Source organism: Aquarana catesbeiana, linkage group LG04 (assembly GCF_042186555.1).
Source record: "Aquarana catesbeiana isolate 2022-GZ linkage group LG04, ASM4218655v1, whole genome shotgun sequence".
Taxonomy (NCBI): Eukaryota; Metazoa; Chordata; class Amphibia; order Anura; family Ranidae; genus Aquarana; species Aquarana catesbeiana.
The window spans coordinates 372,595,346-372,607,470 of NC_133327.1; the positions used below are offsets into that span (position 1 = coordinate 372,595,346).

General features: G+C 43.6%; 1 protein-coding gene across 1 annotated transcript in view; it reads left to right on the forward strand.

Moving 5' to 3' along the window:
* Positions 1–12,125, forward strand: part of LOC141141252 (monocarboxylate transporter 10-like) — a 48,454-nt gene that overhangs the window by 22,366 nt on the left and 13,963 nt on the right. Inside the window, 1 exon segment of the mRNA XM_073628931.1 lies at positions 9,145–9,278. Coding sequence (XP_073485032.1) covers positions 9,145–9,278 — 134 coding nt within the window.

Genomic DNA, 12,125 nt, shown 5'->3' on the forward strand with positions numbered 1-12,125 from the left:
CCACATGTCTTTTCGCAAACTCAAAATGTGCCATTTTGTTTTTTGCTGAAAGTAATGGCTTTCTTCTGGTCACTCTGCCATAAAGCCCAACTCTATGGATCGTACGGCTTATTGTCGTCCTATGTACAGATACTCCAGTCTCAGCTTCTGTAACTCTGCAGCTCCTCAAGGGTTACCTTGGGTCTCTGTGCTGCCTCTCTGATTAACCACTTCAGCCCCGGAAGGATTTACCCCCTTCCTGACCAGAGCACTTTTTACAATTCGGCACTGCGTCGCTTTAACTGCTAATTGCGCGGTCATGCAATGCTCTACCCGAACGAAATTTGCGTCCTTTTCTTCCCACAAATAGAGCTTTCTTTTGATGGTATTTGATCACCTCTGCCGTTTTTATTTTTTGCGCTATAAACGGAAAAAGACTGAAAATTTTGAAAAAAAATGATATTTTCTACTTTTTGTTATAAAAAAAATCCAATAAACTAAATTTTAGTCATACATTTAGGCCAAAATGTATTCGGCCACATGTCTTTGGTAAAAAAAATGTCAATAAGCGTATATTTATTGGTTTGCGCAAAAGTTATAGCGTCTACAAACTAGGGTACATTTTCTGGAATTTACACAGCTTTTAGTTTATGACTGCCTATGTCATTTCTTGAGGTGCTAAAATGGCAGGGCAGTACAAACCCCCCCCAAATGACCCCATTTTGGAAAGTAGACACCCCAAGGAAATTGCTGAGAGGCATGTTGAGCCCATTGAATATTTATTTTTTTTGTCCCAAGTGATTGAATAATGACAAAAAAAAAAAAAAAAAAAAAAATTTACAAAAAGTTGTCACTAAATGATATATTGCTCACATAGGCCATGGGCATATGTGGAATTGCACCCCAAAATACATTCAGCTGCTTCTCCTGAGTACGGGGATACCACATGTGTGGCACTTTTTGGGAGCCTAGCCGCGTACGGGGCCCCGAAAACCCAGCACCACCTTCAGGATTTCTAAGGGCATACATTTTTGATTTCACTCCTCACTACCTATCACAGTTTTGAAGGCCATAAAATGCCAAGATGGCACAACCCCCCCCCAAATGACCCCATTTTGGAAAGTAGACACCCCAAGCTATTTGCTGAGAGGCATGGTGAGTATTTTGCAGCTCTCATTTGTTTTTGAAAATGAAGAAAGACCAGAAAAAAAATTTTTTTTTTTTCTTTTTTCAATTTTCAAAACCTTGTGACAAAAAGTGAGGTCTGCAAAATACTCACTATACCTCTCAGCAAATAGCTTGGGGTGTCTACTTTCCAAAATGGGGTCATTTGGGGGGGGTTTGTGCCACCTGGGCTTTCCATGGCCTCCGAAACTGTGATAGGCAGTGAAGAGTGAAATCAAAAATTTACGGCCTTAGAAAGCCTGAAGGCGGTTCTTAGTTTTCGGGGTCCCGTACGCGGCTAGGCTCCCAAAAAGTCCCACACATGTGGTATCCCCATACTCAGGAGAAGCAACAGAATTTATTTTGGGGTGTAATTTCACAAATCCCCATGGCGTGTTTGAGCAATATAACATTTAGTGACAACTTTGTGCAAAAAAAAAAAAAAAAAAAAAAAATTTGTCTCTTTCCCGCAACTTGTGTCACAATATAAAATATTCCATGGACTCGACATGCCTCTCAGCAAATAGCTTGGGGTGTCTACTTTCCAAAATGGGGTCATTTGGGGGGGTTTGAACTGTCCTGGCATTTTATGCACAACATTTAGAAGCTTACGTCACACATCACCCACTCTTCTAACCACTTGAAGACAAAGCCCTTTCTGACACTTTTTGATTACATGAAAAAATTATTTTTTTTTGCAAGAAAATTACTTTGAACCCCCAAACATTATATATTATTTTAAAGCAAATGCCCTACAGATTAAAATGGTGGGTGTTTCATTTTTTTTTTTCACACAGTAATTGCGCAGCGATTTTTCAAACGCATTTTTTGTGGAAAAAACACACTTTTTTAAATTTTAATGCACTAAAACACACTATATTGCCCAAATGTTTGATGAAATAAAAAAGATGATCTTAGGCCGAGTACATGGATACCAAACATGACATGCTTTACAATTGCGCACAAACGTGCAGTGGCAACAAAATTAATACATTTTTAAAAGCCTTTAAAAGCCTTTACAGGTTACCACTTTAGATTTACAGAGGAGGTCTACTGCTAAAATTACTGCCCTCGATCTGACCTTCGCGGTGATACCTCACATGCATGGTGCAATTGCTGTTTACATTTGACGCCAGACCGACGCTTGCGTTCGCCTTAGCGCGAGAGCAGGGGGGACAGGGGTGCTTTTTTTTTTTTTTTTTTTTTTTTCTTTATTATTTTTTTGCTTTTTTATCTTATTTTTAAACTGTTCCTTTCATATTTTTTTTTAAATCATTTTTATTGTTATCTCAGGGAATGTAAATATCCCCTATGATAGCAATAGGTAGTGACAGGTACTCTTTTTTGAAAAAATTGGGGTCTATTAGACCCTAGATTTCTCCTCTGCCCTCAAAGCATCTGACCACACCAAGATCGGTGTGATAAAATGCTTTCCCAATTTCCCAATGGCGCTGTTTACATCCGGCGAAATCTAAGTCCTAAAATGCTCGTAGCTTCCGGTTTCTTAGGCCATAGAGATGTTTGGAGCCACTCTGGTCTCTGATCAGCTCTATGGTCAGCTGGCTGAATCACCGGCTGCATTCTCAGGTTCCCTGTTGAGACAGGAGAGCCAGAGAAAAACACGGAAGACGGTGGGGGGGGGGGGGCATTCCCTCCCACTGCTTGTAAAAGCAGTCTAGAGGCTAATTAGCCACTAGGATTGCTTTTACATGAAAGCCGACCGCTGGCTGAAAAGAATGATACCAAGATGATACCTAAACCTGCAGGCATCATTCTGGTATAACCACTCAAAGTCGTGAATGGCGTACCTGAAGACAAAAAAATGGTTAACAATAAAGCACAGTAAACGGTAAAGTATAAAAAATTGCATACCTGAAAAGCAAACATGATAAAACATAATAACAATAAAACATTGCAGAATAGAATACAGTAAAAAAGAGCAGAACACCAGAGAGAGAATAGAGAGAGAGAGAACAATAAAACGACAACTATTTTTTTTTTTTTTTTGTTTGTGTTTTTTTTTTTTTTTTTACACTTTTTTTTTGTAACTGTAACTTTTATAACTGTAACCGGTTCCAGGTTCGGGTCTCTCAAAATGCGATGGCATCTTGGGAGACCCTGTGAAAGTGTGCCTAGTCTGTGCAATGCTGTACCCTACGCTAATACTCAACTAGTGAATGGTAGCGTTCAAAACATTCACCAATGCAAAGACCAGGATTATCAGGACAGGAGGGACAATAATAGCGGGTGTCACGTCTATATACGCGCTTGCTGCAGACACATCTTTTTTGGGGGGGTTCGTTGGGTAGGGGTACTCGGGAGGACATATAAATGCCTCTCATGCAGCCGACTGCATTTGGTTGGGGATGTGAATGGGGGAAGTACGGGCGCTGCAGAAGTGGTGGGTTCCCAATTAGGATTGGCGAATGCAGCAGGAAGGGCATTATGGGCACGACGGGCCTGTGTTAGTCTTCTTGGTGGCAGCGGGACACTACTTGTGCTTGCCACCTCACCAGCTTGAACTGCACTTATGGGACTCGCCATGTCACCAAGTGTTACTGCAGTGCTGGTATGACTACGACTGGGGTGTACTAGGCCGCTGGCGCTTGCCAGTTCACCAAAACGCTACAAAAAAAAGTGACAGTGATCGATCGATACTGCACTTGGGTGGGCTGGGCTGGGCCGGGCGGAGGGGCAAAACGCAGGTGCTAGCAGGTATCTGGGCTGATCCCACTAACACTGCGTTTTTGGGAACCCTAAACTGCTGGGGACGCTAGTATAGATCTGATCGGATCAGATATTGATGCGTTCAGATACTATACCACTAAGGGAGGTGTACGGTGCGTGCGTGGGTGTTAGTGGTACTGGCGCTAATCTGACGCTGCTTGGGGCTGGTGCTTGCCAGTTCACCAAAATGCTACCAAAAAAACTGTTAGCGATCGCAGGGATCAGGCCTGACTCTGCGAACGCTGCAGTTATGCGTTTAGTGTTTTGTAAGTGACAGTGATCGATCGATACTGCACTTGGGTGGGCTGGGCGGAGGGGCAAAACGCAGGTGCTAGCAGGTATCTGGGCTGATCCCGCTAACACTGCGTTTTTGGGAACCCTAAACTGCTGGGGACGCCAGTATAGATCTGATCGGATCAGATATTGATGTGTTCAGATACTATACCACTAAGGGAGGTGTACGGTGCGTGTATGGTGCGTGCGTGGGTGTTCGCGGTACTGGCGCTAATCTGACGCTGCCTGGGGCGACGCATATCACCGCCGGGCGATCAGGGGGCTAAACCTTTATTCGGTAATAAACGGCGGGTGCCCTGACACTAAAAAAAATAAACGAACTAACCAGCGTCACCCGTAACAGTTATACGGTGATCAGTGGTGAAAGGGTTAACTAGGGGGCAATCAAGGGGTTAAAACATTTATTAGGTAGTATATGGGGGTCCCTGTCGCTATAAAACGCTGACGGCGAACCTAAATATTTACGTTCCTAACTAGCGTCACCAGCGACACTAATACAGCGATCAGAAAAATGATCGCTTAGCGACACTGGTGACAGGGGGTGATCAAGGGGTTAAAACTTTATTAGGGGGGGTTAGGGGGGTACCCTAGACCTACAGGGGGCTAATACTAACTGTCCTACCACTGCTAACTGTCACAAACTGACACTATGCAGTAATCAGGAAAAAAACAAAACAAAACAAAAAAACCTGCTTGGTGTCAGTTTGTGAGGGGGGGGGGTGATTGGTGGGGGATCGGGGGGCGATCGGGGGGGGGATCGGGGGTGTTTAGTGTGCCTGGCATGTTCTACTGTGTTGTGTGTGTGTTGGTGCACTTACATGTCTTCTCTCCTCGGTGCTGGAACGGAAACTGGCCAGCCGAGGAGAGATGACATCACATCCTCTGCCTCTGTGTACTATACAGAGGCAGGGGATGTTTCTCATTGGCTGGGAGCGATCGCGAGGGGGGGGCCACGATCGGATGGTCTCCCCCTCGTCTCTCAACCCTCCCAGCCAAACGCCGACCGCCGATGGCACCGGGGGGGGGTCCGATCGGACCCCCCGCCCGCGGGAAGGCAATCACGTACCAGGTACGTGATTTTGCCTGCCCGTGCCGCTCTGCTCACGTATATATGCGTGAGGCGGTCGGCAAGTGGTTAATGCCCTCCTTGCCCGGTCCATGAGTTTTGGTGTGCGGCCGTCTCTTGGCAGGTTTGCTGTTGTGCCATGTTCTTTCCATTTGGTTATGATATATTTGATGGTGCTCCTAGGGATCATCAAAGATTTGGATTTTTTTTTTATAACCTAACCCTGACTTGTACTTCTCAACAACATTGTCCCTTACTTGTTTGGAGAGTTCCTTGGTCTTCATAGCAGTGTTTGGTTAGTGGCGCCTGTTGCTTAGGTGTTGCAGCCTCTGGGGTCTTTCAAAAAGGTGTGTATATGTAATGACAGATCATGTGACACTTAGATTGCACACAGGTGAACATCATTTTACTAATTATGTGACTTCTGAAGGTAATTGGTTGCACAAGAGCTTTTTATGGGCTTCATAACAAAGGGGGTTAATACATACACACATGCCAATTATCTGTAGTTTATTTCATAGTTTTATGTATATATTTTTCTAATTTTACTTCACCAACTTAGACTTTTGTGAACTAAAGGCTGTAATGTAACAAAATAGGTAAAAGCCAAGGGGGGTGAAAACTTTTGCAAGGCACTGTAGGTCACATTAACCGGTTCAATACCGGGCATTTTCACCCCCTTCCTTCCCAGACCAGTTTTTCGTTTTCAGCGCTGTCGCACTTTAAACGACAATTGCGCGGTCGTGTGACGTTGTACCCAAACAAAATTGATGTCCTTTTTTCCCCCACAAATAGAGCTTTCTTTTGGTGGTATTTGATCACCTCTGCAGTTTTTATTTTTTGCACTATAAACAAGAGGAGCGACAATTTTGAAAAAAACACATCTTTTTTACTTTTTGCTATAATAAATATCCCAATTTAAAAAAAAAAAAACTAATTTTTTCCTCAGTTTAGGCCGATATGTATTCTTCTACATATTTTTGGTTAAAAAAATCGCAATAAGCGTATATTGATTGGTTTGCGCAAAAGTTATAGCGTCTATAAAATACGGGATAGATTTATGGCATTTTTTTTTTTAATTATTTTTTTTTTTTTTTTTTACTAGTAATAGCGGCGATCGCAATTTTTTTTGTGACTGCGACATTATGGCAGACACATCGGACACTTTTGACACATTTTTGGGACCATTCACATTTATACAGCGATCAATGCTATAAAATTGCATTGATTACTGTGTAAATGTGACAGGCAGTGAAGGGGTTAACCACTAGGAGGCGGGGAGGGGTTAAATGTGTTTCCTAGGGAATGCTTCTAACTGTAGGGGGAGGGGACGCACAAGGGGAGGAGACCGATCAGTGTTCCTCCGTTCTGGGAACACAGATCGCTCTCCTCTGAGCTGACAGGACGTGGATCTCTGTGTTTACACACAGAGATCCACGGTCTGGCCCGGTTAACGGGCAATCGCGGGTGCCCGGCGGACATCGCGGCCGCCGGGCACACGCAGCGGGTCCCGAGCAACGCGGCAGGCGCGCGCCCCCTAGGCAGCCGGGAACCCGAGGCCGTCATATGACGTCCACCCAGGATGGGAGATGGGAGATCCCATCTGTGGACGTCATATGACTATAGGCGGGTAGGGAAGTGGTTAAAGGTGGAAAAAGTTCTGAAATTATTTATCTTTGTCTCATTTGTTTACATCACAGAAACCTGACATTTTAACCACTAGGTGTCCGCGCTATAGCCGAAAGACGGCTACAGCGTGGACTCCAATTGCCGGGAGGGCGTCCCTGGACGTCCTCCTAGTTACTTCAGCGTTGCGGGCTCCCGCGGGCGCGCATCGGGGAAGTTTTGTGCTGGCCGTGTCCCTCGGACACAGCCAGTCACAGATCGCCGTAAACGGCCAATGTCAGCGGCCGTTTACAGTGCGATCGCTCTGCCAATGAGAGAGGATCTCATATGTAAACATATGAGATCCTCTCTCATCGCCGGCTCTCCCTCCTCACACAGAGACAGCGTGTGAGGAGGGAGAGCTAACCGCTGTGGCGGTAAGTAAACAGCAAAAAAAAAAACGAAAAAAAAGTGTCAGCACAGTCATCTGCCCCTGCCATCTGCCATCTGTCCTGCCATCTGCCCCTGCCATCTGTCCTGCCATCTGTCCTGCCATCTGCCCCTGCCATCTGTCCTGCCATCTTCCCTGCCATCTGTCCCCAGTGCCATCTGTCCCCAGTGCCACGTAAAAGTGCCATCTGTCATCAGTGCCACATAGTGCCATCTGTCATCAGTGTCACGTGCCATCTGTCATCAGTGCCACATGTCATCAGTGCCACGTATCAGTGCCATCTGTCATCAGTGTCATCAGTGCCGCGTATCAGTGCCATCTGTCATCAGTGTCATCAGTGCCACGTATTAGTGCCATCTGTCATCAGTGCCACGTATTAGTGCCATCTTTCATCAGTGCCACGTGTCATCAGTGCCACATATTAGTGCCATCTGTCATCAGTGCCATTTGTCATCAGCGCCACGTGTCATCAGTGCCACATATTAGTGCCATCTGTCATCAGTGTCACGTGTCATCAGTGCCACGTATTAGTGCCATCTGTCAGTGCCATGTATTAGTGCCATCTGTCATCAGTGCCACGTATTAGTGCCATCTGTCATCAGTGCCATGTATTAGCGCCATCTGTCATCAGTGCCACATCACTGTCAGTGCCACGTATCAGTGCCATCTGTCATCAGTGCCACGTATCAGTGCCATTTGTCATCAGTGTCACGTCAGTGTCACATGTCATTGTCCTGGTTCTCCAGGGCCTTCAAAAGTGTAATAGGTAGTCAACAAATTAGATGTGTAATTTATGCTCCTAGAACACGTGATGGCACTCCCTGCATGTTGGGACTCTGTATGTGGCCAGGCTGTGAAAAAGTCCCACACATGTGGTATCGTAATACTCAGGAGGAGTAGCAGAATGTATTTTGGGGTGTCATTTGTGGTATATACATGCCATGTGAGAGAAATAACATATTACAATGACAATTTTGTGGGAAAAAAAAAAAATCTTCATTTTGCAAAGAATTGTGGGAAAAAATGACAACATCAAAAACCTCCCCATGCATCTAACTAAATACCTTGGATTGTCTACTTTCAAAAAAGGGGTCATTTGGGGGGTATTTGCATTTTCCTGACTTGTTCGGGTCGCAAGAAATTAGATAGGCCGTCAGTACATCAGGTGTGATCAATTTTTTATGATTTGCACCATAACTTGTAGACTCTCTTACTTTCACAAAGACCAAATAATATCCACTAATTTGGGTTATTTTTACCAAAGATATGTAGCAGTATAAATTGTAGCCAAAATATATGAAGAAAAATTACTAATTTGCAAAATTTTATCACAGAAACAAAGAAAAATGCGTTTTTTTTCAAAATGTTCGTTTTTTTCATTTATAGCGCAAAAAATAAAAAAACCCAGAGGTGATCAAATACCACCAAAATAAAGCTCTATTTGTATGAAAAAAAGGACAAAAAATTCATTTGGGTACAGTATTGTATGATTGAATAATTCTCATTCAAAGTGTGAGAGCGCTGAAAGCTGAAAGTTGGTCTGGTCACGAGGGGGGTTTAAGTGCCCAGTTGTCAAGTGGTTAATAGGGGTGTGTAGACTTTTTATATCCACTGTAGGTGAGTATAAATGTTTGTTTATTTTAAATCCATACTGCTATGTTAATGCTCACTTAAGAGTTGGGCTTTAAGCAAAAGTTTCCCAAAACCCTTCCCTAGCCCCACCAATACATAAGCCCTTTTTCAGCAAATCTCTGTTTTTATTTTTTTATTTTTTATGAAGCATTAATATGTTATTATTATATTCTTATGGAATGCCGAGTTGTAGTCTTTACAAATTGTTCTTGTCCTTTTTAAACAGATGAAGAGCGCCTGGGGCCAGATGTCAACGAGGAGGTGCTTTTACTATGCATTGGAGTTACCTCTGGTGTTGGAAGGCTAATTTTTGGTAGAGTTGCAGATTACATTCCAGGAGTCAAAAAAGCGTACTTACAGGTACTGTGATTTAGTTATGCTTTTTATGTGAACTAGAAGTAATGCACAAACAACCTCCTTAGCGACTACTACAGTATCAAAAATTCTAGCTATGGGGGTAGGTTGCATACACGCTTCAAAATTATAATCTATGTTGTTCACAGAGCAGTGCATTAAATAAAATGTTAAAAACAGTTAAGAAAAACATCTCTCGCACCACCACCATGAGTACCTATACAAATTTGGTTTTGTTGTGAAAATATCCAAAATACTGTACAGTAAAACCCTGGATTGCGAGCATAATTCGTTCACGAAATATGTTTGTAAACCAAATCATTCGTGTATCAAAGCAAATTTCTCCATAAGAAATAAAGGAAACTCAGATTATTCATTCCACCAGTGGTGGCCCGTCCATAGAGGGCGCACGGGTGCCATCCCCCTATCCATGCATCTGGCCCCCTAATCTACATATCAGGGTGCTGGACTATGGATTCCAATGGGGGGGGATGTGTTTTTGAAGCACCTGATTAACCTCCCTGGCGGTATGATTATTTCGGATTTTAGGTGCTGAAAGCGGTACAATTATTTTGCATGGAATTTGGCGTTTTATATTGTAGGTCTGTAAATCTTAACAATAACACACTTAAATCTGTCCAAACCAGAGTCTAGTAGATATCCCGGGTATGATAAAGTTTGAAACACAAAAACATAAATTATAATATAATAAATAAAAATAAATAATTTAAAAAAATTAAAAAAAATAGTAATAAAATAAATTTCCCCACAATTCACTATCGCTCAATTCTGCAAGTGTTCTAATTTACTATCGCTGTTTTCTAGCTGGTCTAAAGCCACTTTTGACGTAAAGGGACACTTTTTGGTTGCTATGGACAATCTCCAGTTTCCAGGCAGAAAGAACAGTGTATATCATGTAAAACTGCATGCAGGGCATAGGACAAAGCACTGGGGACAAAAGGGATGTGAAATCATTTCATACAGTACTGTCATCTGTAAGATGACAGTACTGTATGTGTTATGATTTTTACTTTTTTTTTAATTTGCCGCCAGGCTCCGCCCCCGTGCGTCGCGCCGCTCGCAGGGAACGGAGCCTGGCACAGAGAGGCTTCGGAGGAGGACGGAGCCCTCGGACACTGCGGGTGACATCGCAGGATCCCGGGGACAAGGTAAGTAACGCCGCCCCAGGATCCTGCAATGCGATCCCGAGTGTGGCTCGGGGTTACCGCTAATGGGACTGAATTTTAACCCCGAGCCACACTCGGGAAAACCGCCAGGGAGGCTACAGCCAGAGGCTCTAACAGGGTTCAAAAAATGGTGTGTGACGATAGCGAATTAATTTTTGCTATTTTCTGTGCTATAATCAGGAGGCAGGTCGTGCTGTTTCCCGATTGGACAGATGTCAGGCGATCCTATTGGATGCCTAGCGCTTAGGAGGAACAGAGAGGAGACATACAGCGAAGGAAGCCGCGGGAGGAGCAGACATCGGAGCCGCTGCCCGCACCCCAGGAAAGGAGGAGAGGCCTCTAAAGTGTAGCAATATGCTTTCATTTAATGAAGGTACAACATTTAGCAACTCACATCGTTGATAAATTAAAAGAGGCACATCTTGGCACAAGTATGCAGGCATCCGGGGTGAAGCTGTCCACATTGACCGTCCTCTGCCCCGCCGACTCTCACCACTGTCAGTAGAGCGATCTGAAAGCAAGGCTTGAAGCACTCGTGGAGCGCAGCGTGGAAGGGAAGACGTTGATGGCGGTGCGGAGGATGGTCTATGTGGACAGCTTTACCCCAGATGCCTGCATACTTAGATGTGCCTTTTGAATCATCAACCATGTGAGTTGATAAATGTTGTACCTTCATTAAACCTTTCTGTTTTTTTCACTTTAATGCATCCTATGCATTAAGGTGAAAAAACACCTGTCAGTGACGCCCCTCCCCCCCCCCCGCTTTACTTACCAGAACCCTTGAACTTGACCCACAGGGACGCGCTGTCTCTCTGCCAAAGGTTCTCGCTCTTGATTGGATAGATTGATAGCAGTGCAGCCATTGGCTCCCGCTGCTGTCAATCAAACAGGGCCGAGTCCTGCATTCGGCCTCTGTGGACGCCGAATGCTGGACTCGGTAGCGCGTCCGGAAAGTTACCCCCTTTGGGGAAGCGCTTCTCCGAGGGGGTTATCAGATGTAGGGAGGAGCCGCGAGAGCCGCCAGGGGGCCCGAGAAGACGAGGAACAGGGCCAGTCTGTGCAAAACGAACTACACAGTGGAGGTAAGTATGATATGTTTGTTATTTTTTTTTTTAAATGTTACCTTTACAATCACTTTAAATGTAACCATATTGCTACACTTAGAGGCACCTCTCTTCTCTTTTATACTCAGTTGTGACGCGATGCTACTTATATATATAGACCGCTCATTTATCAAGTCAAAAAATTTTTTTAAAATTTTTTCTTGTCTTGCAAAACACTCTCAGACCAAGTTACCCTCAATCCAAGGTTTTACTGTATATTGAAATCTTAATGTATTCCAAAATGTTTCTATACATTGATAAATAATATACTGTTGGACCAAAATAATTATAAAGTCCATAACAAAAGTGGATAAAGCCCTGAATATGTTCTCTCAACAATGAATACTGAGTGTAAGATACTGTATATTTCTGTATGTTATATAAATCAATAAGTCGCGCTACAAACTAAAAATGACAACTGGCAAATGCCTAAAAAGCCTCATAAAAATACGGGGATAAATGATAATCACTGAATAAATGAATATTATAGATGAATATTATAGGAGTGCTGAGCAATATAAATACACACTTTAAGGTTAAGCCAAACTAAATGCTATTAATTA